Below are 24,724 nucleotides of genomic sequence, written 5' to 3' on the forward strand. Positions count from 1 at the left end.
ACCTGTTTCAGGACTGGAAATAATAAAGAGGTGGGAAAGGGGAAGGGTGATAGCTAGAAAGAGAGAAATAAAAGCCAGGTGGATCAGAAAGATGAAGGAATCTGATCGGAGAGGGAAGTCGACTATAGGAGAAAGGGAAGGAGGAGGGTTCAGAAGGGAGCTGATAGGCGGGTGAGAAGAGATAAGCCAAAGCAGGGAATAGAAGAGGGGAGGGAATTTCTTTTAAACTGGAAAGAGGAATTGATATTCATGCCATCAGGTTGGAGGCTACCCAGACAGAATAGAAGTGTTACTCCTCCAGCCCGAGGGTCTCACCAATGTAGAGGAGACCACATCGGGAGAACTGGACACAATACATAACCCCAGCAGTTGAAGTCTTGACTTAACTGGAAGGACTGTTTGGAGCTGTGAATGGAAGTGGGAGAGGAGGTGGATGAGCAGGTGTAGCACTTTGGCCACTTGCAGAGATACGTGCCGGGAGGCAGATCAGTGGGGAGGGATGAATGGACAAGGGAATCATAGAGGGAGCAATCCCTGAAGAAAGTGGGGGGGCCAGCGGAGATAAAGATATATTGGTGGTTGGATCCCTTTGGAGATGGCAGAAGTTGGCAGAGGATGATGTGTTGAATGCAGGGACTCATGCAGTGGCAGATAAGGACAATAGGAACTCCATCACTGTTAAGGCAGCTGGAAGGTGGAGTGAGAGCAAATGTTCAGGAAATGGAGGAGATGTGGGTGAGGAGAGAATCAATGGCGGAGGAAAGGAAACCCCTGTTTTTGAAGGAGGACAACATCTATGACATCCTGGAAATGTGTCTCATCCTGGAAAAAGATGCAACAGAGACAAAGGAACTGAGAAAAGGGAATAGCATTTTTACAGGTGACAGGGTGGGAAGAGGTATAGTCAAGAGAACCATGGAAATTGGAAGGTTTATAAAAGATGTGATGCACCATCAATAACTCACACTGAGATGTAAGGCGAGATATCGGCTTTTATTGACTGGAAGAAGGAACCAGGAGTGAGTGTCCATCATACTATGTCCTGGAGACTGAGGCCGAGCGTCAGGCCTCAGATCTCCTATATACAGGGGCCTGTGGGAGGAGCCACAGGAGCAGTCAGCAGGGGGCGTGTCCCGACAGGCACATAGTTCACCACAAGATGTTAGTTGGTAGTTTGTCTCCAGAGATGGTGACATAGAAATGGAAAAAGGGGAGGGGAAGGCTGTCAGAAAATACCTCCTTACTTCCTGAGCCTCTCTGTTAACACGTCTGCTGAGATTAGGAAATCCTTGCAGATGAAAACAGAGAGAAATTTGTACAGTACAACTGGAACAACCAGATAGCAATGCATGAATGGAATAAACATTCAGAGACCCCATAAACCTGCTCAAGCTAACATCAAAGATTCTAAAGACATTGTCTGAAGTAGTGCAGAGATTTCTCCATGTATTCTGGAAAACACTCCTCTCCCAAATAACACTATCCAAAAACATATCGATTGCTTTTCTCATTGCATCACTGATACCATATGATGTACACGTTTCTGAGAAGTCAATGTATATGCAAGATGTTGTTAAATTGCTGATTGGCTTAATCTGTTGGTTATAACTAGGTGAAATTAATAACCATGAATTAAGAACCGGGTACAGAAATCTAACACAATAATTTTGAATATTTATGTCAAGACAATTTGTATTAAGAATAATTTTAAATTATCAGCAAGACAGATGTCAAACAGGTGGGTGGAATGCACTACCAATGACATTGGTAAAGACGAATACAAAGGGGACTTTTAAGTGACTCTTGGATAGGTACATGGAGGTTAGAAAAACAGAGGGCTATGCAATAGGGAAATTCTAGGCAGTTTATAAAGTCGGTTACACGGTTGGCACAACATTATGGGCCAAAGGGTCTGTAATGTGCTCTAGATTTCTATGGTTTATATTTACTATTTTGATAGTCAATGTCAAAATCCCACCGTTCATTCTACTACTTCCAAAGATCTGGTTTAGTTTTACCCAATCCAAATTGACTTTTTAAAATGAATCAATGGTAAAGCATGAGTGTGCAAGCCAACTTTTTTTTTAAACTTCGGTTATTTGTACTCTTAGCAGTGTTCAGGAGGAGGGGAGGTGTGGGTGGATGGTGGCGGCAAGTTGTTTTATAATAATTGCTATGTAATTAAAACATCTCAGATGTGATATTTTGACTGAAAAACATCGCCTTAAATCGTAAAATGCGTGGGTGTTTGAATTTTTTTTTTACAAGCACCTAAGCCAACTGGAACACAACCAGTACTTATCTGGTGCCTATTTATTTTTAGAACTCTAAAATCAGCATCTAGTGTGTGGTTTGGTGTTTCAGTCTTATTATGGACATTATTGCTAGTGATTTTAATCTTTGTGAATTATAACTGCACCATAACATTATTGGAACCTCTACAAGATTGCCAGAGTGCTTCTTCTTTCTCTTCCTTCAAGCAAACTGAAAATAATAAACACTGGAGTCACTGAAGACAACAGTGTTAATACTATAAATTAAAATGGAGAAAAGAGTAAGTTAGGGCAGTTCAAATATCAATTTTCTCCACAACTATTTGATACCTATGCCAAGCTGCTGTTTATTGATTACAGCTCAGTATTCAACAACATCAACACACTTCAAAAACTTGGCCCCCTGTACTTCCCCCACAACTGAATCCCTGATTTCCTCACCGGGGACCACAGTTAGCATGGAATGGTAATAATATCTCCTCCTCACTGACAACTAACACAGGTGCACTTCAAGGATACGTGCCTACCCACTGTTCTACTCTCTACAATCAAGACTGTGTTGTTAGACAAAGCTCAAATGGCATCACTGATGACACCACTTTTATTGACAGTACCTCAGATGGCAACAAGGAGATGTATAGGAGTTAGATAGATCAGTTGGTGTGTGGCCTAGTGGATAAGGCATTGATCTAGTGATCTGAAAGTCACAGGTTCGAGCCTCAGCTGAGGCAGCGTGTTGTGTCCTTGAGTAAGGCACTTAACAACACGTTGCTCTGCGACGACAAGGGTGCCAAGCCACTTGGGTCCTAGTGCCCTTCCCTTGGACAATATTGGAGAGGGGAAGGCTTGCAGTATGGGCAACTGCCAGTCTCCCATACAACCCTGCCCAGGCCAGCACCCTTCCTTGGAAACCTTCCAAGGTGCAAATCCATGTTCTCACAGGACTAACGGATGCCTATAGATCAGTTGGAATTTGGTGTCACACTATCAACTTGGCACTCAGTGTCAGCAAGATCAATAAATTGATTGTGAATTTCATGAAGGGGAAGTCGGAAGAACACAGAACAATCCTCATTGAGGGTGTTCAACTGAAAGAGTGAGCAACTTCAACTTCCTGGGCGTCAAAATCTCAGATTACACCGAGCCTGGATCTATATTGATACAATTATTAAGAAGCATGCATGTGGCAATATTTCCTTAAGAGTTTGAGGAGATTTAGCATGTCACCAAAGACTGACAAATTTCTACAGATGTACACTGGAGAGCATTCTGACTGGCTGCACCACAGCCAGGTATGGAGGCTTCAATGCACAGGATCAAGAGAGGCTACAGAGGGTTGTATACTCAGCCAGCTCCATTGCAGGCACAACCCTCCACACCAACGAAGACATCTTCTAAAGGCACTGACTCGAGAGGGTGGATCCATTATTAAGGACCTTCACCATCTGGGACATGCCCTTTTTTCATTACTGCCACCAGGGAGGAGTGTTATGATCCAGCAACAATAATTGAGACAGGTTTTTTTTATAACAAATAAAACATTTATTAAACTCTGCTAAAAAAAACCCCCAAAAATAAACAATCAACTAACTTAACCGTAAGTTGACTGCTATACAGCAGCTCGAACAGTTCAAAATGATTTACAGTCAGTTAGGAGAGACTTTCCTTGAAGTAATAAATTCTTTTCCGTGACGTTACTGCTGATCCCAGCCAAAGTATGCCTTGCCCAAAGGATTTACGACAAAGGAAATAAAACAGCTTAAAGGCACTGACCTTTCCTTGGTGAAACTCTGCATCCAACTCTTTCTGCTTTCAGAATGCAGGAGCTATCTTGGATTGCAGGTTACGAACTCCTTGTACGAAGATTAAATAAGGTCGAACCTGTTTTACCGCCCACATCAAATTTCCTCAATACTTCGGCTACCTGAACTTCGATAGATCTTCACTCTCCGACTGGACTTTAACTGGCAGTGATTTTCAGAACTGCCGGCACAACGATTCTTACAGTAGAAATTAAAACTCCACTTTTAAAACGAAACTGTGTCATAAAATCAACTATGCAGCAGAACTGGAGTCACTGACAACTTAAGCCACAAAACTGACCTGTGTCACAGGGAGGGGTTGTCCTTTTATACCCTGTTGAAAAAAACTAACACATGACCTCTCACCAACGGGAAAATTACATCACTCCGCCATCACAAGACCATTACATCATGCCTAGCAGAACCTCAATTACATCATGGTCATGTGACAGTCATAGGATACCCACGGGTATGTAACAGGAGATACAGGAGCCTGAGGGCCCACACTCAAAATTTTAGGAACTGCTTCTGCCCCCTGCCATCAGATTTATGAACAGTCCTCACTATTCCTCTTTTACATTATTTATTTTTTTTAAACCGTAATTTGTTCATAAATTATAATTTATGTCTTGCGCTATCCTGTTGCCACAAAACAACAAATTTCATGACATAACGTATGTCAGTGATAATAAACTTGAATCTGAGGCAATGCCCATTTCTCATTTTTAATTACTTGCATAATGTTGCCTTGGAACTTCCCAGCTTCCCCATGCCTGTTGTCTTCGGTTCCTTGACCAACTGGGGGCTTAATTCAATAGACAATAGAAAATAGGTGCAGGAGTAGGCCATTCGGCCCTTCTAATCAGCACCGCCATTCACTGTGATCATGGCTGATCATACACAATCAGTACCCCGTTCCTGCCCTCTCCCCATATCCCTTGACCCCGCTATCTATAAGAGCTCTATCTAACTCTCTCTTGAATGCATCCAGAGACTTGGCCTTCACTGCCTTCTGGGGCAGAGCATTCTACATATCCACCACTCTCTGGGTGAAAAAGTTTTTCTGCATCTCTGTTCTAAATGGCCTACCCCTTATTCTTAAACTGTGGCCTCTAGTTCTGGACTCACCCATCAGCAGGAACATGCTTCCTGCCTCCAGCGTGTCCAATCCCTTAATAATCTTACATGTCTCAATCAGATCCCCTCTCATCCTTCTAAATTCCAGTGTATACAAGCCCAGTCGCTCCAATCTTTCAACATATGACAGTCCCGCCATTCCGGGAATTAACCCTGTGAACCTACGCTGCACTCCCTCAATAGCAAGAATGTCCTTCCTCAAATTTGGAGACCAAAACTGCACACAATACTCCAGGTGGGGTCTCACCAGCGCCCTCTACAGCTGCAGAAGGACCTCTTTACTCCTATACTCAATTCCTCTTGTTATAGAAGCCAGCATGCCATTAGCTTTCTTCACTGCCTGCTGTACCTGCATGCTTGCTTTCATTGACTGATGTACAAGAACACATAAATCTTGTTGTACTTCCCCCTTTTCCTAACTTGACTCCATTTAGATAGTAATCTGCCTTCCTGTTCTTGCCACCAAAGTGGATAACCTCACATTTATCCACATTAAACTGCATCTGCCATACATTTGCCCACTCACCCAACCTGTCCAAGTCACCCTGCATTCTAATAACATCCTCCTGACATTTCACACTTCCACCCAGCTTTGTGTCATCAGCAAATTTGCTAATGTTACTTTTAATCCCTTCATCTAAATCATTAATGTATATTGTAAACAGCTGCGGTCCCAGCACCGAACCTTGCGGTACCCCACTGGTCACAGCCTGCCATTCCGAAAGGGACCCGTTAATCGCTACTCTTCGTTTCCTGTAGCCAGCCAATTTTCAATCCATGTCAGTACTCTGCCCCCAATACCATGTGCTCTAATTTTGCCCACTAATCTCCTGTATGGGACTTTATCAAAAGCTTTCTGGAAGTTCAGGTACACTACATCCACTGGCTCTCCCTTGTCCATTTTCATAGTTACATCCTCAAAAAACTCCAGAAGATTAGTCAAGCATGATTTTCCCTTCATAAATCCATGCTGACTCGGACTGATCCTTCTACTGCTATCCAAATGTGTCGTAATCTCATCTTTTATAATTGACTCCAGCATCTTTCCCACCACTGACGTTAGGCTAACCAGTCTATAATTCCCTGTTTTCTCTCTCCCTCCTTTCTTGAAAAATGGTACAACATTAGCCACCCTCCAGTCAGTATGAACTGTTCCCAAATCTATAGAACATTGGAAAATGATTACCAATGCATCCACGATTTCTAGAGCCACCTCTTTAGGTACCCTGGGATGCAGACCATCAGGTCCCGGGGACTTAACAACCTTCAGACTCAACAGTCTATCCAACACCGTTTCTTGCCTAATATAAATTTCCTTCAGTTCATCCTTTACCCTAGTTCCTTTGACCACTATTACATCTGGGAGATTGTTTGTGTCTTCCCTAGTGAAGAGAGGTCCAAAGTATCTGTTCAACTCATCTGCCATTTCCTTGTTCCCCATAATAAATTCACCTGTTTCTGTCTTCAATGTTCCTATTTTGGTCTTAACTATTTTTTTGCTATTCACATACCTAAAGGAGCTTTTACTATCCTCCTTTATATTCTTGGCTAGTTTACCTTCATACCTCATTTTTTCTTGGTGTATTGCCTTTTTTGTTAACTTCTGTTGCTCTTTAAAAGCTTCCCAGTCCTCTGGTTTCCAGCTCATCTTTGCTATGTTATACTTCTTCTCTTTTATTTTTATACAGCCCTTTACTTCTCTCGTCAGCCACGGCTGCCCTTTACTCCCCTTAGGATCTTTCTACCTCTTTGGAATGAACCGATCCTGCACCTTCTGCATTATTTCCAGAAATACCTGCCATTGTTGTTCCACTGTCTTCCCTGCTAGGGTATTGTTCCAGTGAACTTTAGCCAGCTCCTCCCTGATAGCTCCATAGTTCCCTTTGTTCAACTGTAATACTGACACATCCAATTTTCCCTTCTCCTTCTCAAATTGTAGGTTAAAACATACCATATCATGGTCACTACCTCCTAATGGTTCCTTTACCTCCAAGTCTCTGATCAAATCCAGTTCATTGCACAACTCTAAATCTAGAGTTGCCTTCTCCCTGGTAGACTCCAGTACAAGCTGTTCTAAGAATCCATCTCGGAGGCACTCCACAAACTCCCTTTCTTGGGGTCCAGTACCATTCTGATTCTCCCAGTCTACCTGCAAGTTGAAATCCCCCATGACAACTGTATCATTACCTTTGCAACATACCAATTTTAACTCTTCATTCAACTTACACCCTACATCCAGACTGCTGTTTGGGGGCCTGTAGATAACTCCCATTAGGGTCTTTCTACCCTTAGAAGTTCTCAGTTCTATCCATACTGACTCTACATCCCCTGATTCTATGTCCCCCCTCATGAGGGACTGAATATCATTCCTCACCAACAGAGCCACCCCACCCCTTTTGCCAGTCAGTCTGTCCTTTTGATAAGATGTATATCCTTGAATATTCATTTCCCAGACCCTGTCCGCTTGAAGCCATGTCTCTGTTATTCCCACAACATCGTACTTGCCAATTGCCAACTGAGCCTCAAGCTCATCTACTTTATTCCTTATACTTCGTGCATTCATATATAATACTTTTAATTTGTTACTCCCCTCTCCTTTCATATCAACTCCTATTTCACTTGGCCATACTGTATGATCTCTTCTTGAGCTTTCTACTCCATTGATTCGTTGTCCTTTTTAACTTTTCTTATTTTCACTTTCCCTTTAACTCCATCCTTATATTTTGAGTTCATCCCCTCCCCCCCCCCCCCCCCCCCCCCACTACTTAGTTTAAACACATCCATGTTGCAGTGGCAAACCTGTCTGCCAGAATGCTGGTCCCCCGCCTATTAAGGTGCAACCCGTTGCTTTTGTAAAATTCATCCCTACCCTAATTCACTGTCTCATTTATGTTTGTAGTCAAGGATAGAATCAGATATTATTATTACTCATTCTGATCTTCAGCAACCATAGGATGATTGCACTGCCAAAGGCAACATTTATTCATCATCTCTCATCACTTTTGAGAAGCTAGTGGCAAACCATCTGCTTGAACTTTTGTATTCAAGTTTCATTGTTTGGACTGTTCCAGGATTTAAACCAGGTAGCAATGAAGCAATAGAGATGCTTCCCAAACAAGACTTTTGAGAAAACCTGTTGTTGGTATTGGACATGTGCACAAGTTGGTCTTATCTTTCTGCACAGAAAAAAAATACAGGGTTGGAAGATTTTGCCCGTTGCAGCCTTGGTGCAAGAGTGGAGAAGGAGGTTAATAACTGAGGTTGGATGCTAAATACGGGTTGAATTATTCAGGATAGTCAGTGTTGTTGGAGCTGCAGGTAGAATCTGAAGCAGAGATATCCTAACTTCACACTGCTGACTTGTGCCTTATTGGGGAAAAGCTTAGTAAATAAATGATACACTGCACTATACCCAGTCACTAAACTACTTTTGTAGATTCACTGAGTTATAGAGCACTAAAGCACAGAAATAGGTCCTTCAGCCCACCCTGCCTATGTCAAACTGTTATTCCATCTAGTCCCATCAACCTGCACCTGGACCACACTCCTCCCATCCATGTACTTACCCAAACTTCCCTTATATCTTGAAATCAAATCTGCATCTACCACTTTCTCTGGGAACTCGTTTCACACTTGCATCACCCCCTGAGTGAAGAAGCTTGCCCTCATCATCAAGCCTGTCTGCAGAAGTTACTTTCCAATTCTGCCAATTTGTCCGTCAATGTTAGTGAGGACTAGTTCACCTGAAGACTTGGCAATGGATCTTAATGTTTGGTGGGTGTACCAGTTTCAGTCATTAGGAAGGAATATACATCAACAGTGAAGCAGCTGAAGACAAGTTTACTCGGGCTCCTTGATGTCAGATTTGGTTGAAAGCTTCTTCAACAGATGGAGCAATTTTTCCTTCCTTCAGTTCTGGAATTCAGCCTTTTTTCAACAGGTGGACTACATGGTCCCACCAGAACCTGAGGACAGCCGCAATTGTCTAATGGAAGAGACAGCTTCCCACTCACATCCTAAGTAGTAGTGATATCAATGAGAGTGGCATCCTTGGAACCACTTGCTCCTGTCAGTTATATAATTCCCCAATGTAATTCATGGCACGTCGCCCGTGGACTACAGAGCTCTGATCTGATCAATGGATTGGTGGTGTTGGGGGTGGAATCACTTGATTCTATTTCTTGATACATTCTCTGCCTAGTACACTGTGCTGTGACTTCCTATTTCTTATGTTGTGGTCTTAGTGATGTCAGCAAAGGGTACATTGGCAAGGGCAATGGAACTTGACAAAAACAGGAGTTTGAAGACTCAGTATAGTTCTTCTTTTATCATTACCATTGAAATGAATGGACTGGTTCAATGTTGAGTATCGAATATTCCAGGATCCACAAGGACTGCACGTAAAAGTGCAGCACCAGTTTTCATTTAAACAGCATCTTTCACAGCCAGAGTCCCAATGCACTTTACAGATAATGAAACACTTCTGAGGTACGGTGACTGCTGTAATGCAAGGAAATGCAACAATGGATTTGCACACAACCAACACCAAGATAAAAGACAAAATAAATTTATCTCATTATATTGGATTAACATACCAAATTTACATTGTGGCCACTGCTGGATTATATCTGAATGAAGAAGCCTGACAGAATATTGATTGAACTCTGGTCTAGAAGCCAGCATCTGCAACAATCTTTTCTGTGGATCCACTGCAGAATATTCCACAATGATGACTTTTTCAGAGTGGCCCAGCAAGCAGGTGCTCTCACCTTGAATTATAATTACAACATTTAGACAGGTACACTGATAGGAAAAAGATCAGAGGGATATGGGCCAAATGCAGGGAACTAGCTCAGCTACAGAATTTACTTGGCACAGACAATCTGGACCAAAGTGCCTGTTTCCATACTGTTTAATTCTATGACCCTATAAATACCACTATTCTGATAAGATAGTCAACATTCTTTCAAAAAGATTATTCAAAAACTTGAAAGCACATTGTAGAGTAGAAAATGTTTTGTTTGGGGAGTCCTTGCCATTAACACATAGCTGCAGTTCAACAGTGCACAGCTTAAAAAGCTGTTTCTGTATCATAATGAATTGAATTTAAAAACAAATTCGAAATTAACACCGTCACAAATTATTCTGATAGAATAGCATTCTAGGGAAGGCAGTTAATAACACTGCAAGTATAGAGAAAGATTAGCTTTATCTCTCACATGTCTATTGAAATGTGAAATGTGTCGTTTGCGTCAACGACCCACACAGTCTGAGGATTCTGCTGGGGGCAGCCCACAAGTGTTAGCATGCTTCCAGCGCCAATGTAGCATGCTCACAACTCATTAACCCTAAATTAATATCTTTATAATGTGTCAAGAAACTGAAGCACCCGGAGGAAACTCAAGCGTTTATGGGAGGAACATAAAACTTGTTACAGACAGCAGCAGGATTTTCTGCGCCAACTGCTACATTATGGTGCCACCACTCCTTCTGCCTAAAAGGACAACACTATAATGTGAAGGAGTTACTGAAAAGTAAACTACACACATGGTGCCACTACATCTATTAGCCTAAACTCTGCAGAAGGTCAGATACAGTAACACCTACAGAAACTCTTTACGAAGAAAAATAGTAAACTCACAAATCAACCGCAAATATCTTGGAGGTTTTAGGTGTGAAATTCAGCCAGTCTCAAAATATTTGCAGTGCAAATATTTTTAGGTTAACAGTGCTCACTGTATAAACTGTTGATTCTAGGCTGACTAAAGGTGATGGCAGAAGTATAACAAACAATATTCATATTGTTTCCCTCCAAGATTTAGAATTCAGGTCACAAATGAAAATGGCCTACTAATGCCTGCATAGGCATATTGCATTAGCTGCTGCCCTGGTCAGGCAACTTCATAAAGATACATTTCACACCAGATTTCTGGTTGGATGGAAAAGTGGAATTAAAAGATTAACCTGACGAAGGATCTCGGCCCAAAATGTCAGCCATTTACTCTTTTCCATAGATGCAGCCCGGCCTGCTGAGTTCCTCCAGCATATTGTGAATATTACTTTGATTTCCAGCATCTGCAGATTTTCTTTTATTAAAGATTAACCTATTGAACACTGAACTTCTGTCAGTCAGTTAGCTGGAAGTTCTGGAAGACAATTGAAAACTGGCCTCCCAACATAACCAGGACAGCAGGATGCAGAGAAGAAAAACTGGAGAAAGCATTCTTAATTTACTCAAAACTTTCAATTATACAACAGAACCACTGGGCAAAAATATGGAAGTGCAGATGACATTGGAGATGTAGCGAGTCATTGCACAGAATGGTAAAGTACATACAGTGTACTGTGTATGCTTTATGTGACACAAGGAAGGACTTTCCAGGCACTTGAACCAAAGAGAAAGAAAGCAAGACTACTCCACAAGCCATTCTGAGATATCCCAGTTAATTTGGGGTACCTTTAACTGAGACCTGGTGCTGTTTACCTACCCTTTACACTGCTTGCCTCATAAAAGAAACAAAAAAAAACAGAAGAATTAAGAATTAACCAATACGAATGCATTACCTGCAGTGGTCCCAGGATGGAACTGGCTGTGTACATGAAGAAAAGCCGCAAAGAGCTTAGGATATTTCCAAAAGCGAAGAGACCCTCTGCTACTAAAGTGGGATGGAAAGCATCCCAACTCTTCCGGTCTGCAATAGCGTGAAACTGGAGAGAAATTAGAGAAGTTCAGAGCTTATGTGAAAAACAACATGATTTACAAATTACTCTTCGTTATCTAATATATTCATTCATGATACCCTGATTCTTAAAAGATTCCTTAAGGGGATTTGTTGTAAAATTTGGCAAGTTGCTTACATATTTTCAGTCTGAAAGGTAAACACAAGCTCCTTCTGTAGTAAGGTTGTGTTACTTTTGAGCAAGTAATGCTTTACATAAGTTTATGAGTCACTAAAATTAACAGACCATATATAGTAAAAACTCAGTGAACACGACCTTCAAGGTGCAGCATTTTCTATGCAATGAAACTAGAAATTGTAATACCCATATTTTACATACTAGATTTTACAAGCATAAGCAACTGCTCAAAAGGTGCTCAATTCATTATTTCATGTCAATGACTTTCTATGTATATGCAGAGACTATTGTTTTGCATGTTCTACAGTAATTCTTTCTGCTCCTAAGTGGACCTACATTTTGAACTAGTTTACCACAGTCAGACCAACATTGATCAGGTCCCATCTGGCATTCCTTCTATGACTTCTCTATCTTTACAAAATCATATACAAAACACTTCAAATATACTCATTGACCTGGTTTCCACAGCCATCTGTGGAAATGAATCCCACACATTCACTATCCTCTGGCTAAAGAAATCCCTCCTTATCTCTGTTTTAAAGGGACATCCTTCTATTCTAAGACTGTACCATTGGTTCTGGACTCTCCCAAAATTAGAAATGTCCACTCTATAGAGGCTTTTCAATATTTGGTTTCAAGGAGATTCCCCCCCCCCCCCCCCCGCCATCCCTCAATCTTCTAAGTTCCAGTGCTTACAACCTTTAAATGCTCCTCATATGTTAACCCTTCAGTTCCCAGGATTATTCTTGTAAACCTCTCCAAAGTCAGCACATCCTTTCTTAGATATGGGGACCAAACTGCTCACTACTTTTCAAATGTGGTCTGCCCAATGCCTTATAAAACCTCAACTGCATGTCTGCTTTTATATTCTGGTCCTCTCAAAATGAAAGTCTTTGGTCTCCTAAACTGTCTCAATTATTGTAAGTTTACAGAAAGCACCTCATCTTTCATCCTGGCAGTATGCAACCATTAGGACTCAATAGTGGAATCAATAATTTCAATGAATAAGCTTTATTTTTTCATTTTTCCACAGATATTGGATTCTGCAGTCCAGGTATGCAATACTGTGAAGGGGAGAGCAGCAAAGTAGATTTTCAAATCTTCGGCTAAAAATACAATTAGGTTTATTATTTTCTACTTTGTGCAGTTAATTGGAATGAGTTTTAGGGAATTCTTGGCAATGAATCCTCACAATTGGGGGAAGGTCAATCCAGGCTGCCTCAGTCATACTCCTTCAAGCAGCTAGTATTTGACAGAGAGCTCACAAACAAGTCACCTTCCTTCACTTTAGGGGAGTGACAAGGTCCGAAGGAAAACAGTAGTCCCGTAACATGAAAGAAATCTATTTTTTTTCTTCATTGCTTAATATTTCAAAATATCCATCTGCAGGCAATTAGATTCAGGTCTTATTATTTCACTGTGATTGCAGCATTAATGAACCATCAAGATATCCATTATCAGGTAATAGGATTGGATAATTTACTAGTGGTTGATTTATGAATATTTGCAGTGCCACTGACTCTTCGCAGACATGCCTTCAATTTGTGAATCTACTTTTTGCAATGACTAGTCTACTGGAAAACACTATACCAACATATCTATCATGCACTGTACCAGCTTTTATGATTCATATAAATTTTGTTTAAAGATATATATTTCCATTTTGTCAGTTGGCTGTATTTTTAATCAAATTCTCTACCCCTCTCTCATTTTTGTAACATCATCTTCGTGCTAATAGTGGCAATTCTCACATCCTGATAGAACTACAGACCTGCCTTTCTTTCCAACCTGTCTCTTATTTACCTTATAATGAGCCACAACTTTGAGAGCGAACGTTGCTAAATACAAGGAGTTCATGACAAAACTGAGCTGATTTCGAGACTCTTCCAGAAAATCTTCAAGTCCATCATACCACAGTCGCTTCACATCTGACCACACCATTCCTAGAGACAAATTACACATTAGCACGTTTTAGAGAAAATTGTGATATTCAAACCATTGATTCAACAATGTTTGGGTTTGTCCGGTGGAAAATAATGATGCCACATCTCAGTACAAGACTAATACTTGCAGGATGGATGTAACAGCAATGGCAACAGCAGTTTTAGGATTATGCAAAGTACACTGTTTTCTGTTCAGAGTTCCAAAGGAATGAAATTATCTGCATCTAAAGAATGTTTACACTCAGGGAATGTAAACATTATTTGAGAAGGAGATTAGTACCAACACAAGTATTTGTTTCCATTAAGTAGAAAGGGTTGTAATTGAAACCAGTTTCTTGTTCTGCTTGCTTTCAGAAGCATCTTGGTGACTGAGTAATTCCCAACTGGTCATTTTTAAGATAATTCTGAACAGCCATGAGGCTTAGCTCCATCTTTTCATGCAAATGATTTTTTTCTTCCCACCAAATTTTGCCACGCCATAATGTACTTATTTCCAAGTGGCTGCCTGTTACAAACTTTTCTTCTTTCCTGGCTTCTATGTGAAAGAAAACAGTAACCAATGTATAGTCTCCCCTTTGATTCCTCAAAAGGAATCTACCTTCTTGCATGAGGAGATATAGGCCCTCCCTGGATTAAAAACACCTAATTTATGGACATCACAATACACGAATGAGCTTTCATAATATTAACAAATTCAAAAGTCTCATACACATACATACATTCATCCCTACAAATAGCAGAACTGATTTCCTCTTTCTTCTCTTTTAGTAATCGTTCTTTCTTAACAGTCTTAAATGTGTTTGATGCCATTCATTACAATAGTATGGAGATATTGTTACCATATCAAGTGATTTCTGACTTACGGACAAAAATCAACTTATTGATGTCTGTAAAAACATAACTGATTCATTATCCAAGATCAACCTATATTCTTCTATTCAAGGACTGCCATGTAAAATCTACTGCATAATGTTATGGCACAACCTGTTGCACTTCCTAACTACGACTTCAACTGCGTCAAATTTGAAAGTCTAGAATCACAAACGGACCATTTAAGAATTTTTAACCTAACAATCCAATAATTTATGTCACCATTACTGAGACAGCTTTTTCCAGTTTACACAGAACACTGGAGGAACCCAACAGGCCAGGGAGCATCTAGGAAAATAGTACAGTTGACAAGGGTTTCTGCCTGAAACACTGGCTGTGCTGTTTGCCATCGATGTTGCCTGGCCTGCTGAGCTCCTCCAGCATGTTGTGTGTTTGTTGCGCAGATTTCCAGCATCTGCAGATTTTCTTGTTTGTCATTTTCCAGTTTATTTAATTCACAAGATGTCATCTTTTAATTTGAACATAGCTTTCTGATCAATTATCCAAACCTTTATCTGGTAGTCCAGTAACTTATGTTATCTTAACCTGTACACAAATCCTTTTCACCCTCAGGAACATAAAGTTTGTAACTACATCCCTCCTCTGTGTATCATGCTTTTAGATAATTTAAGGTAATAAATCTCTTAAGTTGTCAGAGCCTGATGAGATTTATCCTCAGCTGCTATAAAAAGGAATGGAAGAAGACTGCTGGGACTATGGAAAACACTGTTTAAACTACCCCTGGTCACAGCCTAATAACTGGAGGTTCTTTGTGGTATTTTTATTCAATAAAGACACAAGGTAATACAGAATGGTAGGGTTATCATGAGTGGTAGGAAAGTTTTTTTTTTAAAAAGAGATCCAGCACGGTAAGAAGCCCTTCCAGCCCACAAGCCTGCGCTACCCAATTACATCCATGTGTCCAATTAACCTACCAACTCCTTTGCCTTTGGAATGTGGGAGGAAACCAGAGAATCCGGAGGAAACCATCATAGTCATGAGAATATCTGACAGACAGTGGCGGAATTCAACCCTGGTCACTGGCATTGTCATAGTGTTATACTAACTGCTACACTACCACACCACCCTTGATGGTCTACATCAACATGTTGAGCTTTGTTTCTATAACTATGCCTTGTTTCTATAACTATGACTTGAGAAACACTTTGCAACTGCTAAACACTGTAAACACAATTGTGACAATTCGGAAAGAAAAGAGCCAATGAATTCATTTCCATGCACTGCAAACAACTTCCTTACACAGAGAAAATAACTTATTTTTACTTTATATTCAGTATTACAATTCAGAGGACTTGAAATTCAAGAACCATTTCTTTAAAAAAAACATTGCTTTAAGATGACACCTGCATAATTTTGAACAATTTAACCAATTTTGAAATGTCCAATAACACAACCACAGAGAGGCTAAAGTATCACATTCAGGAAACAATATAGTGCTCTTTGCATTTAGCTGAAGAATAAAAGCAAATTATAATTGATGCATAGAGGCTGAAGTGATGTAAAATGTTATTGAATTACATGCTCCACAGCAGAACTGTGGTCTGACTACACTTGATGCTAACTGTACTCAGAATCCATTTACTGCAGTTTTTCTATGTAATCATTAATGTTCAATTTGCCTTCAGGGCACTTAAAGTGCATTTTGGACATACCGAAGTGATAACACAAAAGCACTTGCTTAATCAGCAGAACCTAGTGCACACAGCATATAATGATTTAAAGTAATCAAATAATTTGCAACTTCTGGGAAAGCAAAAACAACAAAGTCTAATTCACTGACAAAAATCTTAAGCTTTAACCGAAGGGTATGAGATGCTGTCGACAGAGTTGTCCAATGCAGCTTATTCACCAATAATGTGCTAGCACTGATCAGCTAGAGAACTAAAATGAGCCAAAGTAGTTGTCCTGACATCATCAGTATTTGACCCAGTGTGGCATCAAAAGGCACAGAGTAGAAAGGAAAACTCTGTGCTAACTATTGAATGATTGAAGGTATTGAATGATCTTTATTGTCATTATACATAGGTACAATGAAACTGTTTGGCTTCCTCTCAGGCAATCAAACAAAGCACCAGATAAAAACAAGACAGTACTAGAAAAACGGTATTAAATAGATAAGTAGCAGAAAATAAGTTGCAGCAGCACCAGAATATCACAGTAACGCACAAAGTGCCGCTAGTGCAGGTATTTGAGTCTTTGTGTGTGCATGTGTGTGCTCACAGTTTCAGTTATTGTTCTGTGGGAGTGGTGTGATGGAGGCTACAGCTCTGGGGTAGAGCTGTCTATGTAGAGCTATCCTCAGTCTATTTGTTCTGGCTTTTAGAGTCCTGAACCTTCTGCTGGACGGCAGCGGGTCAAACAGGGAGTGGCCGGGGTGTGTGGTGTCTCTGGTTATGCTGATTGCTTTCCTCCTGAGTCTGCTGGAATAGACGGTGTCCAGTCCTGGGAGCTCCATCCTGACAATTCGCTGGGCCGCCCTCACCACACGATGCAGGTCTTGTTGCTCAGCAGCTGTGCAGCTGGCATTCCACACGGTGGCGCTGTTGGTCAGGATGGTTTCAATTATGCTTCTGTAGAAGTTAAGCAACAGCTTTTCTGGGAGTTCGGCCTGTTTCAGCTTTCTGAGGATGAAGAGTCTTTGTTGTGTCTTTTTTACAAGCAGCGAGGTGCTGGTCTTCACAAAGATAGCTAATAGTCACAGCTGCCAAATGATTTTCTTAAGAATAATACAGTCAAGAATCTAAGGCTTTGTCCTAGGTCAAACCATCTTCTATTGTTTTAACAACAGCATTTCTTTCCACATGATTTACACTGTATATGGGCGGATCCTGGAAAATGTTGAACAGAGGTTTCAATGGGTACAGATGCATAATTCACTCCAGAAAGGTGTGAAGCTCTTTGAAAAATTGAACTTGAAAGCAAGAGTACAGAACAGGATTGTAAGCAGTGCAGAGGAAAAGAGGGATCTTAGGACCCATGTCAATGTCAAGGTTGCCATGCAAGTTGCTAGGGTGGCTAGGAAGATGAAAAGTGTGCTGCCATCATTAACTGGGTGACTGAGCATATGAACCACAAGGTAATGATGCAGGTCTATGAAACTCTGGCTATTGGAATATATTACCCCAACATAAATCGGGATACCGTCTCGACGAGCACCTCCATTCCACCTGCAAGAAAGCACAATTTCCCGGTGGCCAACCACATGAATTCCAATCCCCACTCCCATTCCAACATGTTGGTCCATGGTCTACTCTATAACCACGATGAGGTTATTCTCAGGCTGGAGAAGTAACAACTCATATTCCATTTGGGTAATCTTCAACTCGATTGCATGAACATCAGTTTCTCTAACTCACAGTAACTTCCCCCTCCCCCTCATCTGATTCCCTACTCTGACCATCCCCTTTAACTCTTCTGTTTTCCTCACCTACCTCCTCCTCCCCTTGGTTCCACTCATCCTTCCCTTTCACCTATAGTCCACTCTCCTTTCTGATCAGATTCTTTCTTCTCCAGCCCTTTGCCTTTTCTATTTATCACCTCCCAGCTTTTGTGCTGTAGTCTTAGGTAACTTTTGAACCCATAAACGTTTGCCTCGAAGACTACCGCACTGCTCACTAACACTGACACGTAACAGAAACTTAGTGATACGGCATGAAGAGCAGTAAAAGGAAAAAAGCTGCTCTTACTCCAGCGAGTCCATTACAAACAAGGTGCAGCCTTCAACATACTGATTCTCATTACTAAAGGTACAACACATCACTGAACAAAGTAGCCTTTAGTTTCCTTTCAAACCACTCTTCCTAGACAAAAAAAAAACCTGAATAAATATCAGGGTAGCCCTTCTGAAAAAAAAACATATCATTCAAACACTGCCAAATACTGAAGGTCCCCTATTGTAGCTTACAAATTCTGCTAGCTCTGTCATCAGCTTTTGCCTTCTCCTCCTCTCCATGTCATACCTCATCACTATTCCTTTTTGACATGTAAACACCTGCTTTTCTACAACAAAACTGAGCATTACGCAGAAAATTACGAAACTTACACCAGAATTTTTTCTCCAGCGCACATCATAGAGTTTCCTTGTCTGGGACGGATAGATTATATGTCTGCTTGATGATGCTCCTGAAACATGTTTCTTCAAAGGCTATTTACTGGGTGGTGTGAAGTATTAGAGCATTACCACCAGGCACAGCTCAAGGCGGTAATCCTTCTCTTTCAGCAGTCAAACATTTGACCTCACATCATACTGGATTGCTGTCATTTTTCTCTAAAAGTGTGAACACAGAAACGTCAATATGAGTAGGGCCATTCATCCCCTGCTGAAGGGACTTGAACCGAAACACTGTTTATTCCTCTCTGTAGAGACTGCCTGACCCACTGAGTTCCCCCAGGTGGTGGGGGGGGGGGGTTGTGTGTGTGTGTTGCTCTGGACTTCCAACATTTGCTGAATCTCTTCATCCCCTGATATGTATTCTTTTATATAACTAAATTATAACTGATCCACACTGCAACTTAATAGATCCACCTCTGTTCAATTTTCATTCACCTTCTAACCAAACAAAACTCTGTCAATCATCCATTGTTTTCAAGTGTAACAGATACTCATGAGATTCAATTTGGAATTCCAACTTGTGGTGAGAATGTGGAACTCACAGCCATTGGGGATCAGTGATAACAATAAAAATATAGATGCAATTAAGAACATGCTGAAGAAACACACATGGGAGAATGGAATAAGGGGCTTCAATGACAAAGTTAAATGAAAGAAGAAGGAGGAGGCTAATTGATAAATAAACACTAATTGATACTATTTGGGCCAAATAGCCCATTCTTGTGTAATCCCTTGTGAAGAAGATTTTGCTGTTTTCATTTAGGACCAGCAGAACTTGAGACGATCTCAACCCCAAGAGACTGGATTAAAAGGAGACGGGCAGAGCACTTTATTATGTTGCAACCACGGCCAAGTCTTATTCCTTAACATACACGAACATATCCTATGCAGTAGGAATTACTTACCATGTTCCTATATGTGAGATGCAGCAAGAGTAACTACAATGATTGTTGTTGTTGGCCAAGCTGACAGCTGCAAAGAATCCAGCCCAGCCTCTCCAGTACATGTACACTTTTGTTCCAGATTGTGCACTTCTTCACCTGATCTTTGGAACAGATAAAGCTACTGTACATCAACACGTTTCACTGAATTTCATATTGTCATAGAATCATATAGGCTCTTCAGTCAAACTGACCAAGATGCCCCATCCAACCTAGTCCCATCTTCTGGTGTTTGGTCCTTAGCCTTCTAAACTTTTCCAACCCACATCTCTTCAACTGCCTTTGGAAAGTTTGCTACTGTACCTACCTCAACCACCTCCTCTCGCAACTGAATCCACAAAGACACCACCCTTGCTGTTAAAAAGCTGCCTTTTTTAAACAGCAAGGCAAGGCCATAAACTTATTTTGGGGGACTTTGAGGTTCACGTTGCACATGTTCCTGGATTCTGCTTACTCTTTTGTTTTGGTTTCTGAGCAGTCTGATTGGGGCAATGGATGCAGACTGGGGTGCTTCAGCGAAGAATGGCTCCGTGGCCTGCAGGGGGCTAGCAATGCAGGGCTGAACTGAACTAAACTGAACACTACTGGACTCCTGGCTTGATGTTTGATATTCTATGTGCTGTTCACTCGCTGTTTGTTGTTTGCGCAATTTGTTCTTTTCTTTTCGCGTGTTGGGTTCTTCAACCGGTTCCATGTTGTTTCTTTGGCTGCCTGAATCTCAAGAGTTGTATATATTCTTTGATAATAAATTAACTTTGAACTTTACACTTCTAATTCCTGGTAAATCTTTCTCTTCTCTCCCCTCCCCTCAAACCTATGCCCTCCAGTTCTTGAAACCCCAAATTTGGAGGTGTAAGGGAAGGAGCACACTCACCCTGTCTCTCATGATTTAATATAGGTCATTGGTCATTTTCTGATGCTCTAAGGAATGAAGTCCTAACCTATCCGAACTCCCTGAGTCAAACACCCCTTTGACTTCTGGCAGCATCTTCATAATTTTTTTCTTTATACATCTATGTTTAATAACATGCAACCAAAACTGAACACAATATTCAGCTTGCAGTCCTACTTGTGCCCTGTGCAACAGCACCATGACCTCCTACCTTTTTATGTACAGTGCCCTGACTTATAAAGGCCAAAGTGTCATAAGCCTCCTTAAAGCTTTGAAAAACAGTGTGACTCCACTTTCAGGGAACCATGAACTTGTACTCCAAGCTCCCTTTGTTTACAACATTCCTGCTGTTCACAAGGAAGTTCAATCTTACAGCTCAGCAATTCTAAAAGGATAAACTTATATGATACACGGCTCTTTGGAGAATTGTACAGCAGTACTGCAAAGGAACAGGCTCTTTGGCCCACTAAATCTGTGTCAATCAAAAAGGGACATTTCAACAGAAAAACCACCAAGCGTAAGTTGTCAGAGACACTTTCAATAGTTGTTAAGAAACCACCCTATGTTTCAGAAACTGGATTCAATGAAAGTCACAATAAAAATTTACTAACTTGTTACATTATGTGAACCAGTACACCACTGCTTCACTTCACAACATTTTAATACTGGTTAGAAGTATTTCAGCATTTATTTTTAAACAGCATTTTTCTATGATTATGTATTATGTTTACTCTGGCAATTCATCTCAATATCATGTTCCTTTCTTCCACAAAGTCTTCAAGCCAGCAAAAAAAAAAACAGGATTTAAGTTTTGGACTATCTGTTCAAGGAAATAATCATAGCTTGACAGCATTTTTATAAATTAACAGACTTTGGCTAACAGAATTGCCAAGTTTTGAATGTCTGTGAACAAACAGTGATCTCCACCTGCTGTATTCTGTATTTCCACAACTTCCAATGGCCAGGAAAAAGTAGAAGTGGTTCGGGTTCTTGGCTCATGCTCTCCGGTGTCAACTTCAGCACTTGCGTGCAAACAGATGCAGAGTAACTCTGTGGACTGATGATGATGGAAAGTTGTATGCTTCAAGTTCTACAGCAGTCCAACAAAAAAGATCAAACACCTTCTCTGTGTTTAATCCTGAGCACCAGTGGAGTTGTGAAATATTTTTCTACTGAGAGCTGTTGAAATCCTTTCAAAAAAGTGAAATGTTTGCAGTATACAAGTGTTTCTTATGGCTGTTGAGCAATTCTATACCAGGATTAGTAATTATGTGAGGATCTCCTGTCAGGACACGGAGATTTATCCACATTTATATTCCTTAAAAGTACCAGTACTTCCTCCTCTTTAATCATCATAGTTTCCATAACTTCCCTACTTGTTTCCCTTACCTTACACAATTCAATATCCTTCTCCTTAGTGAATACCAAAGAAAAGAAATGGTTCAAAATCTCCCCCATCTCTTTCAGCCCCACACATAGCTGTCCACTCTAATTCTCTAAGGGACCAATTTTATCCCTCACTATCCTTTTGCTATTAATATAACTGTAGAAACCCTTCGGATTTATTTTCACCTAACTTGCCAAAGCAACCTCGTATCTTCTTTTAGCTTTTCTAATTTCTTTCTTAAGATTCTTTTTACATTCTTTATATTCCTCAAGCACCTAATTTACTCCATGCTGCCTATATTTGTTGTAGATATCTTTTTCCTAACCAAGTTTCCAATATCCCTTGAAAACCATGGCTCTCTCAAACTTTTAACCTTTCCTTTCAACCTAACAGCAACATAAAGATACCCTCAGAATTTCACCTTTAAATGACTGCCATTTCTCTATTACATCCTTCCCATAAATCGAATTGTCCCAATCCACTCCTTCTAAATCCTTTCGCATCTCCTCAAAGTTAGCCTTTCTCCAATCAAAAATCTCAACCCTGGGTCCAGTCCTATCCTTCTCCATAATTATATTGAAACTAATGGCATTATCATCACTGGACCCAAAGTACTCCCCAGCACATACCTCTGTCACCTGACCTATCTCATTCCCTAACAGAACACTGCCCCTTCTCTAGTTGGTACCTCTATGTATTACTGCAAAAAATTATCCTGCACACATTTTACAAACTCCAAACCATCCATCCCTTTTTCAGTATGGGCTTCCCAGTCTATGTGTGGAAAATTAAAATCTCCCACAATCACAACCCTGTGCTTACTACAAATATCTGCCATCTCCTTGCAAATTTGCTCCTCCAATTCTCACTCCCCATTAGGTGGTCTATAATACACCCCTGTTACTACTCCTTTCCCACTCCTCAATTCCACCCAAATAGTCTCCCTAGACAAGCCCTCTAATCTATCCTGCCAGAGCACTGCTGTAATATTTTCTCTGACACGCAACACAACACCTCCCCCTCTTGTCCCTCTGTTTCTAGCACACCTGAAGCAAGGAAATCCAGGAATATTTAGTTGCCAATCACACCCCTCCTGCAACCATGTTTCACTAATAGCTACAACATCAGTTCCAGGTATCAATTCATGCTCTAAGCTCATCCACCTTTCTTACAATGCTCCTAGCGTTAAAATAAACACATTTAAGAAATCCTCCACCTCTTCCGCTCTGTTTATCTCTAACAGTACAAAGAACTTTACTGTCTTCTTTCTCTTCCTTCTCCCATACATCTGTTCCTACACTCTGATTCCCCTCCCCCCTCATATCTAGTTTAAATCCACTGGAGCCTCTCTCGCAAACCTACCTAGAAGAATATTTAAGGACTTTTATCTTGTTATTTTGTGCTCACTATTTATTCCTATTTATATATAATCTGCATTTGCAGGTTGCTTACAGTTTACAGATCCTGTTCTATAGATTTGCTAAGTATGCCCACAGAAAAAAAAACCTCAGGGTTACATGTGGTGACATGTATATACTTTGATAATAAATTTTACTTGTAACTTTTAAGTGTAAAGTTTTAGACAGGTATTGAAATTCCATTTTTGACTGTGCTATTCGGCTAACATTAATGAATGTTACACACCGATACAGAATCTAGCTGGTTGCATTAAAGTAACACAAAATGCTGCAGGAACTCAGCAGGCCAGGGTGCATCTATGGAAAAGAGCACAGTCAACAGTTCATCAAAACACTGAAAACCCACAACACAATACAGGCCCTTCAGCCTACAATGCTGAACATGTACTTACTTTAGAAATTACCCAGGGTTACCCATAGCCCTCTATTTTTCTAAGCACCATGTACCTATCCAAGAGACTCTTAAAAGACCCGGTTGTATCCACCTCCACCACTGTTGCCGGCAGCCCATTCCACGCACTCACCACCCTCTGCATAAAAAAAACTTACCCCTGACATCTCCTCTGTACCTACCTCCAAGCACCTTAAAACTGTGCCCTCTCGTGTTAGCCATTTCAGCCCTGGGAAAAAGCCTCTGACTATCCACACGATCAATGCTTCTCATCATCTTACATACCTCTATCAGGTCAACTCTCATCCTTCGTCACTCCAAGGAGAAAAGGCCAAGTTCACTCAACCTATTCTATTAAGGCATGCTTCCCGATCCAATTCTTGTAAATCTCCTCTGCACCCTTTCTATGGCTTCCACATCCTTCCTGTACTGAGGTGACCAGAACTGAGCACAGTATTCCAAGTGAGGTCTGACCAGGGTCTTATATAGCTGTAACATTATCTCTCGGCCCTTGGACTCAATCCCACGGTTAATGAAGGCAAGTGTACTAACCCATCCTCCATTTCCTCATCCAGGTCATTTATAAAAATCATAAAGAGTGGGGGTTCCAGAACAGATCCCTGAGGCACACCACTGGTCACCAACCTCCATGCAGAATATGACCTGTCTACAACCACTCT

At 40.8% G+C, this 24,724-nt stretch overlaps 1 protein-coding gene across 4 annotated transcripts in view; it reads right to left on the bottom strand.

The window, feature by feature from the left end:
- The window catches only part of trpc1 (transient receptor potential cation channel, subfamily C, member 1), a 78,932-nt gene that overhangs the window by 18,676 nt on the left and 35,532 nt on the right, over positions 1-24,724 (bottom strand). For 3 of the 4 annotated variants that reach the window (XM_059993570.1, XM_059993561.1, XM_059993578.1), the window contains exons 8-9: positions 13,874-14,013; positions 11,777-11,920 (exon numbers count right to left, since the gene is read on the bottom strand). In XM_059993570.1, coding sequence (XP_059849553.1) covers positions 11,777-11,920; positions 13,874-14,013 — 284 coding nt within the window. Of the gene's footprint in view, positions 1-11,776; positions 11,921-12,070; positions 12,113-13,873; positions 14,014-24,724 lie in introns of those variants that run through there. The other variant, XM_059993581.1, reaches the window with a different exon arrangement.

Source organism: Hypanus sabinus, chromosome 2 (assembly GCF_030144855.1).
Source record: "Hypanus sabinus isolate sHypSab1 chromosome 2, sHypSab1.hap1, whole genome shotgun sequence".
Lineage (NCBI taxonomy): Eukaryota > Metazoa > Chordata > Chondrichthyes > Myliobatiformes > Dasyatidae > Hypanus > Hypanus sabinus.